At 39.7% G+C, this 27,431-nt stretch overlaps 3 protein-coding genes across 3 annotated transcripts in view; all 3 read right to left on the reverse strand.

Moving 5' to 3' along the window:
* Positions 1-1,296: 1,296 nt before the first annotated feature.
* LOC117344905 (SUN domain-containing ossification factor-like) lies at positions 1,297-22,885 on the reverse strand. Its single transcript, XM_033907791.1, has 8 exons — positions 22,853-22,885; positions 21,829-22,725; positions 20,631-21,025; positions 16,323-16,434; positions 11,533-11,637; positions 8,883-9,141; positions 8,657-8,727; positions 1,297-8,464 (listed from the first exon to the last, which is right to left on the reverse strand). Exons 2-8 carry the CDS (start codon positions 22,429-22,431, stop codon positions 7,646-7,648), a joined length of 2,364 nt encoding a protein of 787 aa, XP_033763682.1. The 5' UTR covers positions 22,432-22,725; positions 22,853-22,885; the 3' UTR covers positions 1,297-7,645.
* Positions 6,113-7,123, reverse strand: LOC117340501 (extensin-like). Its single transcript, XM_033902262.1, has one exon. The coding sequence runs from the start codon at positions 7,121-7,123 to the stop codon at positions 6,113-6,115; it is 1,011 nt and encodes a 336-aa protein (XP_033758153.1).
* Positions 22,886-22,888: 3 nt separating the features above from the next.
* LOC117344913 (SUN domain-containing ossification factor-like) overlaps positions 22,889-27,431 on the reverse strand; it is a 38,877-nt gene continuing 34,334 nt past the window's right edge. Inside the window, exons 8-15 of the mRNA XM_033907800.1 lie at positions 26,304-26,490; positions 25,584-25,691; positions 25,211-25,378; positions 25,013-25,091; positions 24,411-24,482; positions 24,213-24,284; positions 23,857-23,965; positions 22,889-22,997 (exon numbers count right to left, since the gene is read on the reverse strand). Of these exons, the coding sequence (XP_033763691.1) occupies positions 24,474-24,482; positions 25,013-25,091; positions 25,211-25,378; positions 25,584-25,691; positions 26,304-26,490 (551 nt within the window). The 3' untranslated portion in view covers positions 22,889-22,997; positions 23,857-23,965; positions 24,213-24,284; positions 24,411-24,473. The remainder of the gene's footprint in view (positions 22,998-23,856; positions 23,966-24,212; positions 24,285-24,410; positions 24,483-25,012; positions 25,092-25,210; positions 25,379-25,583; positions 25,692-26,303; positions 26,491-27,431) is intronic.

The raw sequence follows: 27,431 nt of genomic DNA on the forward strand, positions 1-27,431 counted from the left end.
TCAGTTGTACAAGGTGAGAAGGGAAAACAAAGTCCTCAGTTGTACAAGGAGAGACAGAAAACAAAGTCCTCAGTTGTACAAAGTGAGACAGAAAACCAAGTCCTCAGTTGTACAAGGTGAGACAGAAAACCAAGTCCTCAGTTGTACAAAGTGAGACAGAAAACCAAGTCCTCAGTTGTACAAGGAGAGACAGAAAACAAAGTCCTCAGTTGTACAAGGAGAGACAGAATACAAAGTCCTCAGTTGTACAAGGTGAGAAGGGAAAACAAAGTCCTGAGTTGTACAAGGAGAAACAGAAAAACAAAGTCCTCAGTTGTACAAAGTGAGACAGAAAAAAAAGTCCTCAGTTGTATACAGTGAGACAGAAAACAAAGTCCTCAGTTGTACAAAGTGAGACAGAAAAAAAAGTCCTCAGTTGTACACAGTGAGACAGAAAACAAAGTCCTCAGTTGTACAAAGTGAGACAGAAAACAAAGTCCTCAGTTGTACACAGTGAGACAGAAAACAAAGTCCTCAGTTGTACAAGGTGAGACAAAACAAAGTCCTCAGTTGTACAAGGTGAGACAAAACAAAGTCCTCAGTTGTACAAGGTGAGACAAAATAAAGTCCTCAGTTGTACAAAGCGAGACAGAAAACAAAGTCCTCAGTTGTACAAAGTGAGACAGAAAACAAAGTCCTCAGTTGTACAAAGTGAGACAGAAAACAAAGTCCTCAGTTGTACAAGGAGAGACAAAACAAAGTCCTCAGTTGTACAAGGTGAGACAGAATACAAAGACCTCAGTTGTACAAGGTGAGACAAAACAAAGTACTCAGTTGTACAAGGTGAGACAAAACAAAGTCCTCAGTTGTACAAGGTGAGACAGAAAACAAAGTCCTCAGTTGTACAAGGTGAGACAGAAAACAAAGTCCTCAGTTGTACAAGGTGAGACAGAAAACAAAGTCCTCAGTTGTACAAGGAGAGACAGAAAAACAAAGTCCTCAGTTGTACAAGGTGAGACGGAAAAACAAAGTCCTCAGTTGTACAAAATGAGACGGAAAAACAAAGTCCTCAGTTGTACAAGGTGAGACAGAAAACCCAAGTCCTCAGTTGTACAAGGTGAGACAGAAAACCCAAGTCCTCAGTTGTACAAGGTGAGACGGAAAAACAAAGTCCTCAGTTGTACAAGGTGAGACGGAAAAACAAAGTCCTCAGTTGTACAAGGTGAGACAGAAAAACAAAGTCCTCAGTTGTACAAGGTGAGACAGAATACAAAGTCCTGAGTTGTACAAGGAGAAACAGAAAAACAAAGTCCCAAGTTGGTAATATATTTTATTGATGCATCAATGACAATAAATTATAATGCCTTAACAATATAACAAAGAGACTTGGCCAGCTTTGACCCAGTAACCATAAAATTTACAATTAACTTACACACAGTTACAATATCAGCCTAAATCTCCTAATTCACTCTGTGGCCTCACTCTGCAAAGCAGAACTCAGGCTGTATACAAAGCTTCACACCACATACACAACATCTCGCTATACATAGTACAAGGCCTAGCATTCATTTTAATTACTCAAAACATTTTAACAACAACATGTTAGGTAAAGCTGAATAGGGAAGTTTTCAATGTTAATCTCTCTCAGCTTGAATCCCTAACTCAGACTTGGACTCCATCGTGTGGAAGTTACATAGTAGCCATCAAACAACAGTCAATCATCAGCTTCTGAAGGAGGTGTAACATAAAGACATTCAATAAAAAAAAGTGTCCAAAATAAGGAAAGAAAAAGAAGGAAAAGTTCTAAATGTCTTAAGTGATATTTGATAAGTATTATATAAAAAAAAAGACTGCTTAAATACAGAAAATGTTTTACAAATTAGGTTAAATAATAATTCAATATACACATAAATTTTTTCTATTTAATCAATATTTGGAATGGTGTATTAACTATATATAACTTTGATATATATGTAGCATTATATTGTAGAAACACATCTTTGGAATCATTCAATAAATCATGGAATTAAGAATTTGAACTGTTCATTAAAATACCAGAGAAAAAGAAATATTGTGGATCTGGTGTTTGTACAAGATAATGGCAGGCAGCACAAACAATGATATGTGAGACAAATTGTACAAATCTCACTGAAAGACAGAACTTTACAAGGCTGATGTTATAAATGTCGGGTACCAGGTCAGTACTAATCCAAAGGTTTCTGATGTTTTAAAAATAAAGTCAGCCTTTTTAAAATCTGATATGGGCAGACGAACGTTAAATAGAACCATATCAGATTTTGGAATGGCCGATAAACATCAGAAACCTTCAAATTTGAAAAGTACCTGACCCTCTATATCACATCAACCTCGCTACACAATTGTCAAATATACCATGTATTTCCTCATCACAAAATCTATGGATTTCAAATATCCTGATGACATCTACCTAGATGTCAGTGGTTCACTAGAGAAGCCCTACTGGATACCTACTGGATATCCCAGAACATTACTGCTATTAGAGACATCAGGAGTGTTGGATTTCCTTTATAGTCTAATTATACTTAATATACAGCTATATATAGAGCAAGACAGAAACTGGGGAAAAGGAGCAACAGTCGGAGTGACTTTATACTGAGAGGACACATACTGGACGACTCCTATGGAGGTGATCCGTCTATATATCCTCTCAATTCACCGATTCATTTCATCTACAGCAACATCAGATGTACAACATTTATACACGAAATGTACAAATAATTGACATAAAACAGTAACAACAAAAATCTGTACAAAAAATCTGTACATTGATATCTCATCCTCGATACTCCAGGTGTTACATTTACTTTTGCCCTATGTACCCCTGGGATATGACACCAAACACTTCTCCAGGTAGTGATCACCATACCTTTATATTGTCTCGCTTTTAATTTCTCTGTAATCTTAAAAAAATAGCATCAGCTTAGCAACTGGTCAGGACTTTTCCTGACACCAATCAAGTAGCTAGATGTGTCCCTCCTATTTTTCCATGACATATATTAAGGGGTGCAGAGAACACAAGGGAATGTAGGTCCTGGATTATCGAGGGCATGTACACCAATACTCTGGTATGGTATTCTATTCTTTTTTTACTACGGACCCCCATTTAACGGGCTGCGATAGCTTAGTTGGTCAGAGCATTGGCCTACATAACCTCAGGTGAAGAATCGGAGATATGTGGTTCGACGCTCCCAACTGTGGCAGTTTGTGTTTCTCAGGAAGCTGAGAAACGGACCAGTTTGTACTGTTGTGGTTGTGTCCTTAGGAAGACACTTTAACCTAGCTTTAGCCACCTGCTACTACAAAGAGACCCCATCTCAAGATGACGCTGGTTATTCATGGGGTAATAAACCCAACAGACAAACCTCCATTAAATCATTGTCAATGAAACCTATACAACCTGTACCAACCAGATTCGGATACATCTCGCAACAGTCATAAAGGTATTGACCAGCGGGTCAAACAGCTGACCACCAGGAGTGAAACAGCTGACCAGCTAGGGGTGAAACAGCTGAATGGCCAGCGGGTCAAACAGCTGACCACCAGGGGTCAAACAGCTGAATGGCCAGCAGGTCAAACAGCTGACCACCAGGGTTGAAACAGCTGATCACCCAGCTGGTTAAACAGCTGACCAAGGTTAACAATTAAGTTACAAAATTAAATTTGAACAATACTCATATCACAGATTTCAAAAACAGGCTCCAGCGATAGATCACTGTAGCTAAAACCTCAGAACAAGGTCAAATATTTAAAACTGATTTGCACATATACACAACACGTCATTGGCACATTAACATCTTGTCTCAAAATTATTAAAGAAGGCATTATGAAAATTCCATAATGACCTCATGGCCAGCACCATTGTTCTCCTCATTATGTCCGATATGTTACTATACAACTCCATTACATCCTGTGTTACTATACAAATCCATTACATCCTGTGTTACTATACAACTCCATTACATCCTGTGTTACTATACAACTCCATTACATCCTGTGTTACTATACAACTCCATTACATCGTTTGTTACTATACAACTCCATTACATCCTGCGTTACTATACAACTCCATTACATCCTTTGTCATTCATCTCTCCTATTCAATCAAATTCTATAATCTCAACATTCAAACATGACCTACACTTCATCCCGCCCTCAATTTAGTACAATCTACACGTCACACCACCCTTAATTTGTCATGATCTTAACTCATCCTCCTAAATTTGTAATGACCTACATTTTGTGAGGATCCTAACAATATAAACGATATAAGTATACATGCAAGTTATCTCAAACAGGGTTAAGACAAGAAATGACTGTTAGAAAGCTTGCTCAAGGTAACACAATTATCAAACTGAAAATCTGGATTAAAAAAAACAGATTATGATTCAAAATAATAATCAACAGATACATGCACCATATATTGTATAACATCTTAACAGAAGAGATGATACACTAGCTAGCACTAATCAGTCACTAAAAGTTCAACACTGGATACAACACCAAAAGTTTTCGAAAATATACAACACTTACAGGTACAACAGGTTCCACTAAGAATGGGGTACACTTACTACAGGTTCCACTAAAAATGGGGCACACTTACTACAGGTTCAACTAAGAATGGGGTACATTTACTACAGGTTCCATTAAGAAAGGGGCAAACACTTACTACAGGTTCCACTAAGAATGAGGTACAATTACTACAGGTTCAACTAAGAATGGGGTACACTTACTACAGGTTCCATTAAGAATGGGGTACACTTACTACAGGTTCCACTAAGAATGGGGCAATTTCTTACTACAGGTTCCACTAAGAATGGGGCAAACACTTTCTACAGGTTCAACTAAGAATGGGGTACACTTACTACAGGTTCCACTAAGAATGGGGTACACTTACTACAGGTTCCACTAAGAATGGGGTACACTTACTACAGGTTCCACTAAGAATGGGGAACACTTACTACAAGTTCCACTAAGAATGGGGTACACTTACTACAGGTTCCACTAAGAATGGGAGACACTTACGAAAGGTTCCGCTAAGAATGGGGTACACTTACGAAAGGTTCCACTAAGAATAGGACACACTTACTACAGGTTCCATTAAGAATAGGGTACACTTACTACAGGTTCCACTAAGAACAGGGTACATACATCTATCCTTTAGTTGACAATAACAAATTCAGAGCAGTAAAATATAGATTTGTAAGAAATAAATGCACCTTTATATCAAATAATATATCAGCTTTGGTGATAACAATCATTGCCAGAAAAAAAGGCAAATAAAGTCTATTTTTAAGTATCTACAAAGACTTCACCAACTGACCAACCAAACACCGGCTGTGATTAAATCTCACAAGTAAAACCGGGGTAAACCAGGACTAAATCTCACACAGAACGAGGAGTAGTTTTATTACATTAAATCTCACAAAGGCTATTAAATGAGATTCAGATGATTTGTGAATACAGCATACAATCATATATGTTATCTATTACAGCATACAATCATATATGTTATCTATTAATCATTCCCATCAAAAATGACAGATAAAACATTTATAGTTATTACCTGGTAATGTCTAGGGGCACGGAGTTGGACTATAAAGGCTAGGCTGTAGATACAGGTAAACAATGCCTATTGTATTTAAGCCTTTAAAGCAATGTAAGTAGAAATATATTTTCGATTAAATAATCTATGCAGTGCTCACTCCATTAATGTGAAAATGTTTGGAACACACACCAAGATTGAAGCTATGAGGATGTGGTCATGTGTTGTTTGATTTTCATCACTATTGCACAATTCAAATTACAATTTACATATGAAAGCACTGAAACTTGATACATGATAAACCCTGGGTAAGTAGGATTTGCCAGAAGATGTAAGTATAGCGGTTACCAAAGACACTTAATGTATACAGTACATCTAAGTACAATTTTACAGGTGTGATGATGGCAGCTGACACATCGCTAGAATTCTATAGATTTTCTTACTAAGTTGAATATCAAGTAGGAAGGTTTTAAACAATGGACACTTGAAAATCTTTCATCAATTATCTCAAGACTGTTCAGTAAACAGTTAGCAACATCTAAAGATTTGATACTAAATTGATATTGCAAACATTAAAAAAAAGATTGGGATTAATTCAGGGGAGAAGTGTTGGGGTGGTATATGGATGTATTGGGAGTTGTGGACGGTTGTACTGGGGTGTGAATGGTTGTACTGGGGTGTGAATGGTTGTACTGGGGTGTTGATGGTTGTACTGGGGTGTTGATGGTTGTACTGGGGTGTGAATGGTTGTACTGGGGTGTTGATGGTTGTACTAGGGTGTTGATGGTTGTACTGGGGTGTGAATGGATGTACTGGGGTGTGGATGGTTGTACTGGGGTGTAGATGGTTGTACTGGGGTGTGAATGGTTGTACTGGGGTGTGAATGGTTGTACTGGGGTGTGGATGGTTGTACTGGGGTGTGAATGGTTGTACTGGGGTGTGAATGGATGTACTGGGGTGTGGATGGTTGTACTGGGGTGTGAATGGATGTACTGGGGTGTGAATGGTTGTACTGGGGTGTGGAGGGTTGTACTGGATGTGGAATGGTTGTACTGGGGTGTTGATGGTTGTACTGGGGTGTGGATGGTTGTACTGGGGTGTTGGTGGTTGTACTGGGGTGTTGATGGATGTACTGGGGTGTTGATGGTTGTACTGGGGTGTGGATGGTTGTACTGGGGTGTTGATGGTTGTACTGGGTGTTGATGGTTGTACTGGGGTGTGGATGGTTGTACTGGGGTGTTGATGGTTGTACTGGGGTGTTGATGGTTGTACAGGGGTGTGGATGGTTGTACTGGGGTGTGAATGGTTGTACTGGGGTGTGGATTGTTGTACTGGGTGTGGATGGTTGTACTGGGGTGTGGATGGTTGTACTGGGGTGTGGATTGTTGTACTGGGTGTTGATGGTTGTACTGGGGTGTGGATGGTTGTACTGGGGTGTTGATGGTTGTACTGGGGTGTGAATGGTTGTATTGGGGTGTTGATGGTTGTACTTGGGTGTGGATGGTTGTACTGGGGTGTTGATGGTTGTACTGGGGTGTTGATGGTTGTATGTGTAGCAAACATTGTGTGTATAAATCTTAAATATAAACTATTATTATTAGTGTTAATTCTCATATAAATAATCAAATAAACATAAAATCATCCATTTCAACTAACAACAGAGAATATTGATGTGACATCACATCATAATGTATCTTAAATAACAGTCCACATCAGCATCATCTACACATGGTACTGAACACTAATTTTTTGAATGGACATGTGCCGCATCAACTTAATAACTTAAAAGTATCTGCTGTTTCAAACACTATTGCACAAATTGTTTCTGATTTTTCAACATTATATTCATGAAAGTATAACTAAAGATAGAATTATGTGAAAATCTCTGAATACCTATTGGTTCCCCTAGCACTTACTTGTGTATATATTCCTGAAATGAACAACATGTTATGTATAAATTGAAACAAAGTAGTTCAGTCAACAGAAACTTCTCACATCATAGGAGATGTATCATACCAATAACAACACTAGGTAATTATACACAGCTCTTTTATCATACCAGTAACAACACACACTCGGTAAATCTCACTTCCAGCCAAACACTTTTTTCCAGGAGGTGGCGTTGGTGTCTGTCCCTAATGAGGACGACATGTCCGCACTTGATGCCCGTTTATGTGACTTCCGTTTTGGTCGAGGTTGCTGAGACAAGTTTTCTTTATTATTTTCGCTGACCGTTGTCTGGTTAGTAGGGATATGGATACCATTGATATTTGGCCGCACAGTTTCAACCTCAGGTGGTGCCTGGGTGTTATTGTCCAGCTGAATGCTGTGACCATAAGTGTGTCGTTTCTTTTTTGAAGCTCCTCCTCCTCCTCCTCCTCCCCCTGGGTCAGCCAGGGCCCGCATCATTGGTGGGCTGCCTCGCTTGGACTTACCTCCCCCTTGAGGGGCCACAGGACATTTAGGGGGTTTGGAAGATATCACAGAAACTGGTAACTCATTTGTAAAAGAATGGGCTTTCACCTTTATGCCTTTATTAGTACCCCAAGGAACACTACCGGGGATATCATTGGTGGAACTGGACACTCTGACCTTTGAACCCTGACCTTTTGTGGTAACCAACGTATCTGAATAAGCAGTTTTACAACATGTGGAATCCACCTGGGACTGGCACATATTATTACTGTCAGGCGTACGATTCCATTCACTACTTGTCCTGTCTAACTTTTCACACACACTTGCCTCCCCTGGACTTGCACCAAACAAAAGCCCTGCACTGTTAAAATTTGTATGTGACTCCACCAGAGAAGGCTTGTCTTTAAAATCAGAACTGCTGGGGGCATCACATGTTTTAGCATCAGGACTTTTCTTCTTTCGTTTTTTCTTCTTTGGTATATCTTTTTGCTGAAATAAAAATTAATGAAGTTAAAGTTAAATGTCAGAATGAATGGATCAACTTTTCAGTTGTATAATTTGACAAAATTTTATAACATGACAAAGGAAATCTAGGTGGTTGTCAAGGAAAAATGTGGTTGAAAGGAGACACACTTTGCAGTTGTTCCATTCAGATCAAATAAATAAGATAAGGACATTTACCTGGTTGATAAATGAAGATTCTTTGCTGGCTCCACCTCGATCATAGCTGGATATTTCTGGTCGATTACAAGCTGCAATAATATAAGACCATTATGTGTTATCAGATTATAGACAGTTATGTACCAAATACAACACTAGATACTCAAAAAGTATGCAAACATTCTCTGTTACAGTAAGTGTTCCCATAATTCATTGTAATCAGACTCATACATAGTAAGATACTCACATAATGCCGTTTCACTGTTGTATTTTTGAAGAGAACCTGTCACTTTTTCAGCAGAGCTGCATTGACTTGTGCCATGAAATGAATTTCTTCTGGGCAAAGCTGTTAGATCCATTTCATTTGGAAATTTCTCCAGAATCTTTTGTACTTCGGGTGACATTGGTATATATGGTGTTGATTTCCCCCGTTTAAGACATACCATAAATATTAACATCAAAATAACAACTTCCACCGAGGTCCATACCATCTGTCTGTCTGTCACCTGTAAAACATTAAACATCAATAGACTTTTATTACAGCCTTGTTATCAGCCATATAACACCTTAAACAGCTGTTAGTGGTTGTAGGTATCCATGCACTTGTATTTTGTCTATAGTAACTCATGCATTGTGATATCACCAAAGAGAAATGGAATTAAAATATTACCTTTATTATTTCATAACAGTCTGGTAAAATGCTGCTTTAGTGATAAAAATAATCTTCCATTTTACATAAATTTGACAGGAAACTCATATTATGTTTTCATTTCATCTCAGCAGAAGCTTGTGAAATATTCTAAACTTTGTTTCATCAGTCACATAATACGGAAACAAACATGGCGTCCTCTGTAACAAGTCCTCTATATGAAGCAATATGTATACCAGCCTATACACTATCCTCTGTAACAAGTCCTCTATATGAAGCATTACGTATACCAGCCTATACACTATCCTCTGTAACAGGTCCTCTATATGAAGCATTACGTATACCAGCCTATACACTATCCTCTGTAACAAGTCCTCTATATGAAGCAATACGTATACCAGCCTATACACTATCCTCTGTAACAAGTCCTCTGTATGAAGCAATATGTATACCAGCCTATACACTATCCTCTGTAACAGGTCCTCTATATGAAGCATTACGTATACCAGCCTATACACTATCCTCTATAACAGGTCCTCTATATGAAGCATTACGTATACCAGCCTATACACTATCCTCTGTAACAAGTCCTCTATATGAAGCATTACGTATACCAGCCTATACACTATCCTCTGTAACAGGTCCTCTATATGAAGCATTACGTATACCAGCCTATACACTATCCTCTGTAACAGGTCCTCTATATGAAGCATTACGTATACCAGCCTATACACTATCCTCTGTAACAAGTCCTCTATATGAAGCATTACGTATACCAGCCTATACACTATCCTCTGTAACAAGTCCTCTATATGAAGCATTACGTATACCAGCCTATACACTATCCTCTGTAACAAGTCCTCTATATGAAGCATTACGTATACCAGCCTATACACTATCCTCTGTAACAGGTCCTCTATATGAAGCATTACGTATACCAGCCTATACACTATCCTCTGTAACAGGTCCTCTATATGAAGCATTACGTATACCAGCCTATACACTATCCTCTGTAACAGGTCCTCTATATGAAGCATTACGTATACCAGCCTATACACTATCCTCTGTAACAGGTCCTCTATATGAAGCATTACGTATACCAGCCTATACACTATCCTCTGTAACAAGTCCTCTATATGAAGCATTACGTATACCAGCCTATACACTATCCTCTATAACAGGTCCTCTATATGAAGCATTACGTATACCAGCCTATACACTATCCTCTGTAACAAGTCCTCTATATGAAGCATTACGTATACCAGCCTATACACTATCCTCTGTAACAGGTCCTCTATATGAAGCATTACGTATACCAGCCTATACACTATCCTCTGTAACAGGTCCTCTATATGAAGCATTACGTATACCAGCCTATACACTATCCTCTGTAACAAGTCCTCTATATGAAGCATTACGTATACCAGCCTATACACTATCCTCTGTAACAGGTCCTCTATATGAAGCATTACGTATACCAGCCTATACACTATCCTCTGTAACAGGTCCTCTATATGAAGCATTACGTATACCAGCCTATACACTATCCTCTGTAACAGGTCCTCTATATGAAGCATTACGTATACCAGCCTATACACTATCCTCTGTAACAGGTCCTCTATATGAAGCATTACGTATACCAGCCTATACACTATCCTCTGTAACAGGTCCTCTATATGAAGCATTACGTATACCAGCCTATACACTATCCTCTGTAACAGGTCCTCTATATGAAGCATTACGTATACCAGCCTATACACTATCCTCTGTAACAAGTCCTCTATATGAAGCATTACGTATACCAGCCTATACACTATCCTCTGTAACAAGTCCTCTATATGAAGCATTACGTATACCAGCCTATACACTATCCTCTGTAACAGGTCCTCTATATGAAGCATTACGTATACCAGCCTATACACTATCCTCTATAACAGGTCCTCTATATGAAGCATTACGTATACCAGCCTATACACTATCCTCTATAACAGGTCCTCTATATGAAGCATTACGTATACCAGCCTATACACTTTCCTCTGTAACAGGTCCTCTATATGAAGCAATACGTATACCAGCCTATACACTATCCTCTGTAACAAGTCCTCTATATGAAGCATTACGTATACCAGCCTATACACTATCCTCTGTAACAAGTCCTCTATATGAAGCATTACGTATACCAGCCTCTACACTATCCTCTGTAACAAGTCCTCTATATGAAGCAACACGTATACCAGCCTCTACTGACCTTCTGGTTCAGGGTATCCATGTTGTGCACCATCTCCTCCATTATCATTGTCAGGTTCCTCAGTTTCAGCTCCATCCTCTTCATATCATCCTCTTGTTTCTTTCCCTGTATACACAAATCTCTTTATCAAATCAAAATCAAAGTATAATTGGCTAGATTTTTTTGGATAAGTACACATCATACTATACAAATCACCATGTGGTATAATTCAATAGAGACCTGAGTCACTATGTACTTGTAGTAATGTTTACGCCACCTAGGGAGGTCAAAGGTCACCATGTGGTATTATTTACCCATCCACAGAGACAATGAGTCACCATGTACTTGTAGTACTGTTTACACCATCTATGGAGGTCAAAGGTAACTTACCCTAATATTGGCCTCATGCAGTCTCCTCCACCTTGGTGTCTATATAAGATGATAACTTACCCCAGTATTGACCTCCTCCAGCTTGGTGTCTATATAAGGTGATAACTTACCCTAGTATTGGTCTCCTCCACCTTGGTGTCTATATAAGGTGATAACTTACCCCAGTATTGACCTCCTCCAGCTTGGTGTCTATATAAGGTGATAACTTACCCCAGTATTGGTCTCCTCCACCTTGGTGTCTATATAAGGTGATAACTTACCCTAGTATTGGTCTCCTCCACCTTGGTGTCTATATAAGGTGATAACTTACCCTAGTATTGGTCTCCTCCACCTTGGTGTCTATATAAGGTGATAACTTACCCTAGTATTGACCTCCTCCACCTTGGTGTCTATATAAGGTGATAACTTACCCTAGTATTGACCTCCTCCACCTTGGTGTCTATATAAGATGATAACTTACCCTAGTATTGGTCTCCTCCACCTTGGTGTCTATATAAGGTGATAACTTACCCTAGTATTGGTCTCCTCCACCTTGGTGTCTATATAAGGTGATAACTTACCCTAGTATTGACCTCCTCCACCTTGGTGTCTATATAAGGTGATAACTTACCCTAGTATTGGTCTCCTCCACCTTGGTGTCTATATAAGATGATAACTTACCCTAGTATTGGTCTCCTCCACCTTGGTGTCTATATAAGGTGATAACTTACCCTAGTATTGGTCTCCTCCACCTTGGTGTCTATATAAGGTGATAACTTACCCTAGTATTGGTCTCCAGCACAGTCTCCTCCACCTTGGTGTCTATATAAGGTGATAACTTACCCTAGTATTGACCTCCTCCACCTTGGTGTCTATATAAGGTGATAACTTACCCTAGTATTGACCTCATCCACCTTGGTGTCTATATAAGGTGATAACTTACCCTAGTATTGACCTCCTCCACCTTGGTGTCTATATAAGGTGATAACTTACCCTAGTATTGACCTCCTCCACCTTGGTGTCTATATGAAATGATAACTTACCCTAGTATTGGTCTCCTCCACCTTGGTGTCTATATAAGGTGATAACTTACCCTAGTATTGACCTCCTCCACCTTGGTGTCTATATAAGGTGATAACTTACCCTAGTATTGACCTCATCCACCTTGGTGTCTATATAAGGTGATAACTTACCCTAGTATTGACCTCCTCCACCTTGGTGTCTATATAAGGTGATAACTTACCCTAGTATTGACCTCCTCCACCTTGGTGTCTATATGAAATGATAACTTACCCTAGTATTGGTCTCCTCCACCTTGGTGTCTATATAAGATGATAACTTACCCTAGTATTGACCTCCTCCACCTTGGTGTCTATATCAGGTGATAACTTACCCTAGTATTGACCTCCTCCACCTTGGTGTCTATATCAGGTGATAACTTACCCTAGTATTGACCTCCTCCAGCTTGGTGTCTATATAAGGTGATAACTTACCCTAGTATTGACCTCCTCCACCTTGGTGTCTATATAAGGTGATAACTTACCCTAGTATTGGTCTCCTCCACCTTGGTGTCTATATCAGGTGATAACTTACCCTAGTATTGGTCTCCTCCACCTTGGTGTCTATATAAGATGATAACTTACCCTAGTATTGGTCTCCTCCACCTTGGTGTCTATATAAGGTGATAACTTACCCTAGTATTGACCTCCTCCACCTGGGGTGTCTATATAAGATGATAACTTACCCTAGTATTGACCTCCTCCACCTTGGTGTCTATATCAGGTGATAACTTACCCTAGTATTGACCTCCTCCACCTTGGTGTCTATATAAGGTGATAACTTACCCTAGTATTGACCTCCTCCAGCTTGGTGTCTATATAAGGTGATAACTTACCCTAGTATTGACCTCCTCCACCTTGGTGTCTATATCAGGTGATAACTTACCCTAGTATTGACCTCCTCCACCTTGGTGTCTATATAAGGTGATAACTTACCCTAGTATTGACCTCCTCCAGCTTGGTGTCTATATAAGGTGATAACTTACCCTAGTATTGGTCTCCTCCACCTTGGTGTCTATATAAGGTGATAACTTACCCTAGTATTGGTCTCCTCTACCTTGGTGTCTATATAAGATGATAACTTACCCTAGTATTGACCTCCTCCACCTTGGTGTCTATATAAGGTGATAACTTACCCTAGTATTGGTCTCCTCCACCTTGGTGTCCATATAAGGTGATAACTTACCCTAGTATTGACCTCCTCCACCTTGGTGTCTATATGAGGTGATAACTTACCCTAGTTTTGACCTCCTCCACCTTGGTGTCTATATGAGATGATAACTTACCCTAGTATTGGTCTCCTCCACCTTGGTGTCTATATAAGGTGATAACTTACCCAAGTATTGGTCTCCTCCACCTTGGTGTCTATATAAGGTGATAACTTACCCTATTATTGACATCCTCCACCTTGGTGTCTATATAAGATGATAACTTACCCTAGTATTGACCTCCTCCACCTTGGTGTCTATATAAGATGATAACTTACCCTAGTATTGACCTCCTCCACCTTGGTGTCTATATAAGGTGATAACTTACCCTAGTATTGACCTCCTCCAGCTTGGTGTCTATATAAGGTGATAACTTACCCTAGTATTGACCTCCTCCACCTTGGTGTCTATATAAGGTGATAACTTACCCTAGTATTGGTCTCCTCCACCTTGGTGTCTTTATAAGATGATAACTTACCCTAGTATTGGTCTCCTCCACCTTGGTGTCTATATAAGGTGATAACTTACCCTAGTATTGACCTCCTCCAGCTTGGTGTCTATATAAGGTGATAACTTACCCTAGTATTGACCTCCTCCACCTTGGTGTCTATGTAAGGTGATAACTTACCCTAGTATTGACCTCCTCCACCTTGGTGTCTATATAAGGTGATAACTTACCCTAGTATTGACCTCCTCCACCTTGGTGTCTATATAAGGTGATAACTTACCCTAGTATTGGTCTCCTCCACCTTGGTGTCTATATAAGATGATAACTTACCCTAGTATTGGTCTCCTCCACCTTGGTGTCTATATAAGGTGATAACTTACCCTAGTATTGACCTCCTCCAGCTTGGTGTCTATATAAGGTGATAACTTACCCTAGTATTGACCTCCTCCACCTTGGTGTCTATGTAAGGTGATAACTTACCCTAGTATTGACCTCCTCCACCTTGGTGTCTATATAAGGTGATAACTTACCCTAGTATTGACCTCCTCCACCTTGGTGTCTATGTAAGGTGATAACTTACCCTAGTATTGACCTCCTCCACCTTGGTGTCTATGTAAGGTGATAACTTACCCTAGTATTGACCTCCTCCACCTTGGTGTCTATATAAGGTGATAACTTACCCTAGTATTGACCTCCTCCACCTTGGTGTCTATATAAGGTGATAACTTACCCTAGTATTGACCTCCTCCACCTTGGTGTCTATATAAGGTGATAACTTACCCTAGTATTGACCTCCTCCACCTTGGTGTCTATGTAAGGTGATAACTTACCCTAGTATTGACCTCCTCCACCTTGGTGTCTATATAAGGTGATAACTTACCCTAGTATTGACCTCCTCCAGCTTGGTGTCTATATAAGGTGATAACTTACCCTAGTATTGACCTCCTCCACCTTGGTGTCTATGTAAGGTGATAACTTACCCTAGTATTGACCTCCTCCACCTTGGTGTCTATATAAGGTGATAACTTACCCTAGTATTGACCTCCTCCACCTTGGTGTCTATATAAGGTGATAACTTACTCTAGTATTGACATCCTCCACCTTGGTGTCTATATAAGGTGATAACTTACCCTAGTATTGGTCTCCTCCACCTTGGTGTCTATATAAGGTGATAACTTACCCTAGTATTGACCTCCTCCACCTTGGTGTCTATATAAGATGATAACTTACCCTAGTATTGGCCTCCTCCACCTTGGTGTCTATATAAGGTGATAACTTACCCTAGTATTGACCTCCTCCACCTTGGTGTCTATATAAGGTGATAACTTACCCTAGTATTGACCTCCTCCACCTTGGTGTCTATATAAGGTGATAACTTACCCTAGTATTGACCTCCTCCACCTTGGTGTCTATATAAGATGATAACTTACCCTAGTATTGGTCTCCTCCACCTTGGTGTCTATATAAGATGATAACTTACCCAAGTATTGACCTCCTCCACCTTGGTGTCTATATAAGGTGATAACTTACCCTAGTATTGGTCTCTCCACCTTGGTGTCTATATAAGGTGATAACTTACCCTAGTATTGACCTCCTCCACCTTGGTGTCTATATAAGGTGATAACTTACCCTAGTATTGGTCTCTCCACCTTGGTGTCTATATAAGGTGATAACTTACCCTAGTATTGACCTCCTCCACCTTGGTGTCTATATAAGGTGATAACTTACCCTAGTATTGGTCTCCAACATCGTCTCCTCCAGCTTGGTGTCAGTTTTGTTGAGTGCTTTAATCATCTCATCCGACTTGGTTTTGAACTTCTGGCTCATTCTCTCCAGAAATCTGTACAATATAATGTCTACACATCATCCAAACACACATATGAAACTTTCCTACCAGGCTGAGGCTGGGGACAACATGAGGCCTTGTAATGGTATAACAGTATAACAGTTAGGGGTGACTATTGAGGCAAAACAATTTTCACAATAGTGAAACGTTATATGCAGATGGCAGATTCAGTAAAAGAGCTTGCTTTCAAGTAGCTTTTTTGTTTAGAAAAAAGAAACTGTCTTTAACAATTGATAATTAAGTGAGAATCATGATAGTTACAGACTTGAAAATTATGCGTTTGATCTTTGGCTATGAAAAACAATATTATCGCAATATATACATAGATAAGTCAACCTATCGTTACACCACTAATAACAGTACACAAGTGTGTGCTGACTGGGAGTAATTCATTCTGTTTAAGAAACTTTTTTTCCAATAGTCCTTTTTTCCAACTTTAGTTAAGAGTTAACTCCCCTTAGAAAGATACTAATTATTTTGAATGTTAGGATGATACAAATCCTAGAGAGTAACATAGCTAAGCATACTACAGTGATGGGACAATAAGAGCAAGTCACTACTACAGTGATGGGACAATAAGACTGAGTCACTACTACAGTGATGGGACAATAAGACTGAGTCACTACTACAGTGATGGGACAATAAGACTGAGTCACTACAACAGTGATGGGACAATAAGACTGAGTCACTACTACAGTGAGGGGACAATAAGACTGAGTCACTACTACAGTGATGGGACAATAAGACTGAGTCACTACTACAGTGATGGGACAATAAGACTGTGTCACTACTACAGTGATGGGACAATAAGACTGAGTCACTACTACAGTGATGGGACAATAAGACTGGGTCACTACTACAGTGATGGGACAATAAGAGCGAGTCACTAATACAGTGATCGGACAATAAGTCTGAGTCACTACTACAGTGATGGGACAATAAGTCTGAGTCACTACTACAGTGATGGGACAATAAGAGCGAGTCACTACTACAGTGATGGGACAATAAGACTGAGTCACTACTACAGTGATGGGACAATAAGACTGAGTCACTACTACAGTGATGGGACAATAAGACTGAGTCACTACAACGGTGATGGGACAATAAGACTGAGTCACTAATACAGTGATGGGACAATAAGTCTGAGTCACTACTACAGTGATGGGACAATAAGACTGAGTCACTACAACAGTGATGGGACAATAAATCTGAGTCACTACTACAATGATGGGACAATAAGTCTGAGTCACTAATACAGTGATGGGACAATAAGTCTGAGTCACTACTACAATGATGGGACAATAAGTCTGAGTCACTACTACAGTGATGGGACAATAAGTCTGAGCCACTACTACAGTGATGGGACAATAAGACTGAGTCACTACTACAGTGATGGGACAATAAGTCTGAGTCACTACTACAATGATGGGACAATAAGACTGAGCCACTACCACAGTGATGGGACAATAAGACTGAGTCACTACCACAGTGATGGGACAATAAGTCTGAGTCACTACTACAGTGATGGGACAATAAGAGCGAGTCACTGCTACAGTGATGGGACAATAAGACTGAGTCACTACTACAATGATGGGACAATAAGTCTGAGTCACTACTACAGTGATGGGACAATAAGACTGTGTCACTACTACAGTGATGGGACAATAAGACTGAGTCACTACAACAGTGATGGGACAATAAGACTGAGTCACTACTACAGTGATGGGACAATAAGACTGAGTCACTACAACAGTGATGGGACAATAAGACTGTGTCACTACTACAGTGATGGGACAATAAGACTGAGTCACTACTACAGTGATGGGACAATAAGAGCGAGTCACTACTACAGTGATGGGACAATAAGACTGAGTCACTACTACAGTGATGGGACAATAAGACTGAGTCACTACTACAGTGATGGGACAATAAGACTGAGTCACTACAACAGTGATGGGACAATAAGACTGAGTCACTACTACAGTGATGGGACAATAAGACTGAGTCACTACTACAGTGATGGGACAATAAGACTGAGTCACTACTACAGTGATGGGACAATAAGACTGAGTCACTACTACAGTGATGGGACAATAAGAGCGAGTCACTACTACAGTGATGGGACAATAAGACTGAGTCACTACTACAGTGATGGGACAATAAGAGCGAGTCACTACTACAGTGATTGGACAATAAGACTGAGTCACTACTACAGTGATTGGACAATAAGACTGAGTCACTACTACAGTGATGGGACAATAAGACTCAGTCACTACTACAGTGATGGGACAATAAGACTCAGTCACTACTACAGTGATGGGACAATAAGACTGAGTCACTACAACAGTGATGGGACAATAAGACTCAGTCACTACTACAGTGATGGGACAATAAGACTGAGTCACTACTACAGTGATGGGACAATAAGAGCGAGTCACTACTACAGTGATGGGACAATAAGACTGAGTCACTACTACAGTGATGGGACAATAAGACTGAGTCACTACTACAGTGATGGGACAATAAGACTGAGTCACTACTACAGTGATGGGACAATAAGACTGAGTCACTACAACAGTGATGGGACAATAAGACTGAGTCACTACTACAGTGATGGGACAATAAGACTGAGTCACTACCACAGTGATGGGACAATAAGAGCGAGTCACTACTACAGTGATGGGACAATAAGACTGAGTCACTACTACAGTGATGGGACAATAAGAGCGAGTCACTACTACAGTGATTGGACAATAAGACTGAGTCACTACTACAGTGATTGGACAATAAGACTGAGTCACTACTACAGTGATGGGACAATAAGACTCAGTCACTACTACAGTGATGGGACAATAAGACTCAGTCACTACTACAGTGATGGGACAATAAGACTGAGTCACTACAACAGTGATGGGACAATAAGACTCAGTCACTACTACAGTGATGGGACAATAAGACTGAGTCACTACTACAGTGATGGGACAATAAGAGCGAGTCACTACTACAGTGATGGGACAATAAGACTGAGTCACTACTACAGTGATGGGACAATAAGACTGAGTCACTACTACAGTGATGGGACAATAAGACTGAGTCACTACTACAGTGATGGGACAATAAGACTGAGTCACTACAACAGTGATGGGACAATAAGACTGAGTCACTACTACAGTGATGGGACAATAAGACTGAGTCACTACCACAGTGATGGGACAATAAGACTGAGTCACTACTACAGTGATGGGACAATAAGACTGGGTCAATACTACAGTGATGGAACAATAAGACTGAGTCACTACAACAGTGATGGGACAATAAGACTGAGTCACTACTACAGTGATGGGACAATATGACTGAGTCACTACCACAGTGATGGGACAATAAGACTGAGTCACTACTACAGTGATGGGACAATAAGACTGAGTCACTACCACAGTGATGGGACAATAAGAGCGAGTCACTACTACAGTGATGGGACAATAAGACTGAGTCACTACAACAGTGATGGGACAATAAGACTGAGTCACTACTACAGTGATGGGACAATAAGACTGAGTCACTACTACAGTGATGGGACAATAAGACTGAGTCACTACTACAGTGATGGGACAATAAGACTGAGTCACTACTACAGTGATGGGACAATAAGACTGAGTCACTACTACAGTGATGGGACAATAAGACTGTCACTACTACAGTGATGGGACAATAAGACTGAGTCACTACTACAGTGATGGGACAATAAGACTGAGTCACTACAACAGTGATGGGACAATAAGACTGAGTCACTACTACAGTGATGGGACAATAAGACTGAGTCACTACTACAGTGATGGGACAATAAGACTGAGTCACTACTACAGTGATGGGACAATAAGACTGAGTCACTACTACAGTGATGGGACAATAAGAGCAAGTCACTACTACAGTGATGGGACAATAAGACTGAGTCACTACTACAGTGATGGGACAATAAGAGCGAGTCACTACTACAGTGATGGGACAATAAGACTGAGTCACTACTACAGTGATGGGACAATAAGACTGAGTCACTACTACAGTGATGGGACAATAAGAGCGAGTCACTACTACAGTGATGGGACAATAAGACTGAGTCACTACTACAGTGATGGGACAATAAGACTGAGTCACTACAACAGTGAGGGGACAATAAGACTGGGTCTATTTACCTGATACTAAGGGTAACATTCATCTCCAGGGCATTGATTCTGTTTGCCAGCCTCATGAGTGCAATCTCCCGTTTGGAGTGAGGCAGCACTGGGACTTTTACATTAACGAGGCCAAGGTCTTTTTGTGGGGTTCCTGTGCTCTTCTGTGTGGTATTCGCTGCCATCACTGTGTCATTGATAATCCTCGAGTGACCATTCTGAGGATCATCTAGGATGGCTGAAGCTAGCTTGTCCACTATACTGGACATGACCTCGGCATCACTGTCGAAAAGCTCCAGGCTGTCCCTGGTGTTCGGTGACTCTGTCGTCATGGAGACCTTAGTAGAAACAATCTCCATTTTTGCAGAGGACACTTCCATTTCAGTATCAGGACTTTGATCATTTTTCTTTGATTCCTAAAAAATTAAAATTTAAAAATTAAAAAAAAAAAAAATTAAAAATTAAAGAAACAATCAAATGGCTTGTATCTACCTGATTACATCCAAAATCAAATGGCTTGTATCTACCTGATTACATCCAAAAACTTAATCTGAACATCTAGCTGTCAAAACATCATCAAAATAATACTCCATCACACATGAGACAAAAATACCAAAGATATTCCTTCTGTACTCATAATCAACTAATTCCATTTCAATATTGACCAACTTTAGGTAATATACAAGAATCAGCCACAGGCAATTAAAGTATATAATTATAAGTCCATACATGTGTCTGTGCTCATTACAAGGACAGGCAGGGATTGTTGTGAGACCTAATGAATCACTTGAAACTGGATTTGTTGACTGACAGTAGATGGTAAGGCTTATATTAGATTGCTCTGAAATCTAACCACTCACCTGAGATTGGACTGGCTGACTGACAGTTGACTCCGAGACCTAATCACTCACCTGAGACTGAACTGGCTGACTGACAGTTGACTCCGAGACCTAACCACTCACCTGAGACTGAACTGGCTGACTGACAGTTGACTCCGAGACCTAACCACTCACCTGAGATTGGACTGGCTGACTGACAGTTGACTCCGAGACCTAACCACTCACCTGAGACTGAACTGGCTGACTGACAGCCGACTCTGAGACCTAATCACTCACCTGAGACTGGGCTGGCTGACTGACAGTTCACTTTGACACCTAATCACTCACCTGAGACTGGGCTGGCTGACTGACAGCTGACTCTGAGACCTATAATTACTCACCTGAGATTGGACTGGCTGACTGGCAGTAGACTCTAAGGGCTTGCTCTCCTTCTGCTGTGACCCCACCACAGTACCAGAGTCGAGAGATGGAGTTTTCTGAGAGGTGTCCGCTGGATTTGATACAGTCGCAATACTTGGATCAAGAATTACCTCCCCTGGAGTCAGGATCTTCTGACTGCTGACTTCAGACTTCTGAGTCTCCTCAATATCAACCATACTCACAGTCGTAGATACCTCCTCCAATGGTACAACTTTTGATGGCTCTATGCTGATGGTGGCTACTGTAGCTACAGGCACAGACACAGTTGGCACAGCTACCTTATCCTCACTGTTATCATGGGTTGGTGAGAGCAGCTGAGATGAGACGTCGATGTCGGACAGGATGGATGTAACAGTGGATTCCTCATTAGGTGTTTGGACAGTCTGGGAGGGCGGAGTAGACAGGGCGGGTTGTGTACTGTTGGACTGTGTAACGTTACTAACAGACGACTGTGCAGCCTCAGACAACACATCCTTAGTGATAATAATGAAGTCAGTGCTACTGACAACCTTCTGATCTGACGATGGACTGCCTTTGTTCTGTTCTCCAACATCTAGTCTCATCCCCCCCGGGAGCTCTCTTCACAGGACAGGTACCTGGTAGCGAGTTTCGCAACAGAATCTGCACGTAGGTACAGAAAACACTTGCTCTCTTTGTTGAGTTAAGTTTTTTCTTGCTTGCTACATTCTTCCGTGGTGCCTTGGTGAGACACTTGGTGATGAGGTCGTACAGAGATACCTCAGAGTCCTCCCTATCCAGGAGAGTCACTAATGGCTGGTCGTCCTGACTACTAGGAACCTGTTCATGGTCCTCCAGCTTTGTAACAATAGACGCAGATTTGTCAGTAGGCTGTGATCCTGTAACATAACAATCACAACACTAATAACTTAATTAAACCTGCAACAGATCAACATGATCAATGTAATTTCTGTCACTTTGTTACAAAACACAATACAATAGCATTGTCATGGCCACCATACTTACCAGTACAATGAGAGGTGCTCTGTGTGCCACTCTAGTACAATGAGAGGTGCTCTGTGTGCCACTGTGTGTGTTGGCTCCTGTTTCTCCAGGAACAGGTGTGTTTGGCTGGTCAACAATGCTTGATGGCTGAGACACTTGTTCCTCACTAAAATGAAAATTCAAAAAATCTCTTGACTACATGTACATGACTCAAGTTTTCTTAAAGATGCTAATCTACATAAAGGATAGAGCAGATGTATAGAACACAGGAGTAAAATCATTACCATAGCAATTACAATTGTAAATCAATGACACCAGAAAACAAATAAAGATTATATTTTATTCAATACAATGTATTAATATTTGTCAGAAAATTTCTGAATCAAATGGAGAATAATTGAAACAATAACATATAAATTATTTCAATTCTGTAAGGACAAAGTGACAAATCAACCCTGGCCTTGTACAAATGTCTCTGTATATATATGGCTTGTTAGTACAAACAGCAAACACAATATTCCTCCATCACAGACAAACATTAAATTGTTGATATATTTGAAACATAATACAGAATGCTATCACAAACCAGCCACCTACATGTATCAGAGAAATGGTCACATCTCAGCATAAACATTTCAATATAAGTATCATTTTAACTGGTCTACAAGTCTGACCAGAATACCATGTTAGTGGGAGGGGACAGATTAAACGTTCCCTTCCAGGGACCACGGCAAACTCTTTAATCCAAGCACTACTTACTGAAACATCAGCAACATAAAGGACTGATTTCTAAAAATATACACAGTCAATACATAAAGGACTGATTTCTATCAGTTTATTAATCAACAATTTTGTTTTTACTTCAAATTGGGAAGTTTCATTAGAAAAAAGTCTGCTTTCACAAAAATAAACATTGTAACAAGAGAGAAATTGTCAATATTTTTTTCAGAATATCTGGAAACTGATCTAAGGAGACTTATACAACTTTGTAGAGAATGAAGAAGTTGTAATATGAGATAACTCACCTGAGGTGTGGTACACAAGGTAACATGTAGCCCTCACTGGTTACATTGACAGGAAGTGCTGTCCCCGTTACGTTAGATGTGTCCGTGTCATTTGTATTGACGGTATTATCTACAATTACAAACATCACAAATATCGATAAAACCAAGAAAAAAATGAATGTCCAGGAGTAACACATACATTCTTACATCTACGTCTCTTGACTTAAACAAACATGTAGAGACGAAACCCTATCACATTGTAATAGCCTGGAAAAAACAGCAAGCAAGTAACAGATCCTAAATTATCTGTTTATCAAATTGGTATCAGTTGAACATTACAACTGTTTGGGTTTACAATACAGGAGTACATGTCTTACTTAGTCCCAGGTCCTTCTGACCGGATTTGTCCCCGACATTCAATACTTTCTTCACGATCTTGATCATCGATTCTGAAACAAAAGCACAGGAGGTCACTCAAGATGAAAGAGCATCAACATCAAGTCACTGTTTTTGAAAATTAACACTTATCATCCGAGTCGCCAACACTAACATGTATTAATTGACCTTGCCATTACCTGTAGCACTTGCGAAGAGATTTTTCGGTGCGTCTGAGTCCCCCTCCATATCTTCCACATCATTCACCATAGCTGTAGTAAAAGAATGAGACAGTATCTCTACCTGTTAACTGTAAGGTGGTAGTTTGCTATATACATTATATATTGGTATTTCCACTCAAAGTTAACTAATTATATTTTGCTACAGACACATACTTTTGTAATTATATTTTACTACAGACACATACTTTTGTAATTATATTTTGCTACAGACACATACTTTTGTAATTATATTTTGTTACAGACACAAACTTTCATTATATCCTTCAGATAACATTTTAAATATAGTTAACAAGTAATTTTTTTAATTGTGACTTATGTGATATACCACAAATTTGTAGCCATGAGCATTTTGACCCTTGGCTAACTTGAATATACTATCACTATTAAATGTATACTACATATTATGTATACTACAATGCATCATTATTCTCACAGATTCCCAGATCTCCAACTGCTCTCTTTGACTTACTTCACTTCATTTGTAACCAATGTTTCTGTATCTACCATAATTATTCTGGTAAACAGCATTAATAAATTGAGAGATATAAGAGGTTTCTCACCTGATTCAATAGTCCTGAGGCGGTGTCGTCTATCTGCTGGCCCATGTAGGCATCATATTCCACCAGTACACCCAAAACCCTAAATAAATACAACATTAATTCTACATTTAGCATGTTATAGAATTTTTCACCTCAAAAATTCTCCAAAAGTGAACTAGTTAATATTTAACTGATGTAGTTAAGAAGTAATACACTTACCTGAATATAGTGAGTGGACAGAAATGCTCCTCCCCGAAGTGGTCCAACATTTCTACCCTGATAAACTTGACGTAGTCATTGAAGTCCTCCGGTACGGTAAATGTCTGTATTACCCGGGCTTCTGTAGCACTGAACGGTTCCATCACCTGCCAGTCTTTGGTAGGGTACCTATAACCATCAAGTCACGATAACCAACTGATTGGTCGATAGTTATCATAATGGCCTCCAGACAATACACCATTACATGGTATATGATACCATTGTGTTTTGTTTTTCGGGTGAATGAATAAATGATTGGCAATGAATACTTTAAGTATTAATTAGGATTATTTGGAAACTCTACACAGTGAACATAACTGAACCTTTCACTTACCCTTCACTGAACTGGACACGAAATGTCCGGGGCTGTGATGAGAACAGCTCAAAGCTGGCCACCTCCAGGGACTTGACACGAGCAGGTTCACACAGTTCAATCACAAACCTGTAACAGGTCACATGACATTTACTATAAATCTGTAACAAGTCACATGACATTTACTATAAACCTGTAACAGGTCACATGACATTTACTATAAACCTGTAACAGGTCACATGGCATTTACTATAAATCTGTAAAAGGTCACATGGCATTTACTATAAATCTGTAACAGGTCACATGGCATTTACTATAAATCTGTAACATGTCACATGACATTTACTATAAACCTGTAACAGGTCACATGATGTTTACTATAAATCTGTAATAGGTCATATGACATTTACTATTATAAATCTATCTATATATATCCCTATTAACATTTCAAGGAAATTCGTATCCTGCAGACAAACCTTTGAAGGATCCAGTGTTACCCAGATTATTACCGTTACTATTACTTCTTTGACTCATCCCATATATATATATATTACATCTTCATCATTCTAAATATCATCTTTATATTATATTTTGATATTTATTTAAATCCTTGATTTCCAGTAGAACCAACATTACGATTTTTGACCCACAATTATATATCGCTACCCCCACCATGATATATCATTAAGATCCATAATTATATATCACTACCCCCCACCATGATATATTATTAAGACCCACCATTTTTTGGCTGCCTTGCAGGGGTTGATCATGTAGTCATCCTTGTTGGAGGTAAGCACACCCCCTGGGTTCTCTACCTCGGGGTTACTGGATATGATCTTCGCCCCACATTCCTTTGATGCAACATTAACCACACGCTTCTGTTGCTTCATTTGGAGCACCTCAGTACCAGGTATGTCAGCTAGCTCTGTAACATAAACATTAACAGTCATGACAGCCAGCTCTGTAACAATCAACATTAACAGTCATGAAAGCCAGCTCTGTAACATAAACATTAACAGTCATGACAGCCAGCTCTGTAACAATTAACATTAACAGTCATGACAGCCAGCTCTGTAACATAAACATTAACAGTCATGCATGACAGCCAGCTCTGTAACAATTAACATTAACAGTCATGACAGCCAGCTCTGTAACATAAACATTAACAGTCATGACAGCCAGCTCTGTAACAATTAACATTAACAGCCATGACAGCCAGCTCTGTAACAATTAACATTAACAGTCATGACAGCCAGCTCTGTAACAATTAACATTAACAGCCATGACAGCCAGCTCTGTAACATAAACATTAACAGTCATGACAGCCAGCTCTGTAACAATTAACATTAACAGGCATGACAGCCAGCTCTGTAACATAAACATTAACAGTCATGACAGCCAGCTCTGTAACATAAACATTAACAGTCATGACAGCCAGCTCTGTAACATAAACATTAACAGTCATGACAGCCAGCTCTGTAACATAAACATTAACAGTCATGACAGCCAGCTCTGTAACATAAACATTAACAGTCATGACAGCCAGCTCTGTAACATAAACATTAACAGTCATGACAGCCAGCTCTGTAACATAAACATTAACAGTCATCACGGCCAGCTCTGTAACAATTAACATGTACAGCCATGACAGCCAGCTCTGTAACATAAACATTAACAGTCATGACAGCCAGCTCTGTAACAATTAACATTAACAGGCATGACAGCCAGCTCTGTAACATAAACATTAACAGTCATGACAGCCAGCTCTGTAACATAAACATTAACAGTCATGACAGCCAGCTCTGTAACATAAACATTAACAGTCATGACAGCCAGCTCTGTAACAATTAACATTTACAGCCATGA

Source organism: Pecten maximus, chromosome 2 (assembly GCF_902652985.1).
Source record: "Pecten maximus chromosome 2, xPecMax1.1, whole genome shotgun sequence".
Lineage (NCBI taxonomy): Eukaryota > Metazoa > Mollusca > Bivalvia > Pectinida > Pectinidae > Pecten > Pecten maximus.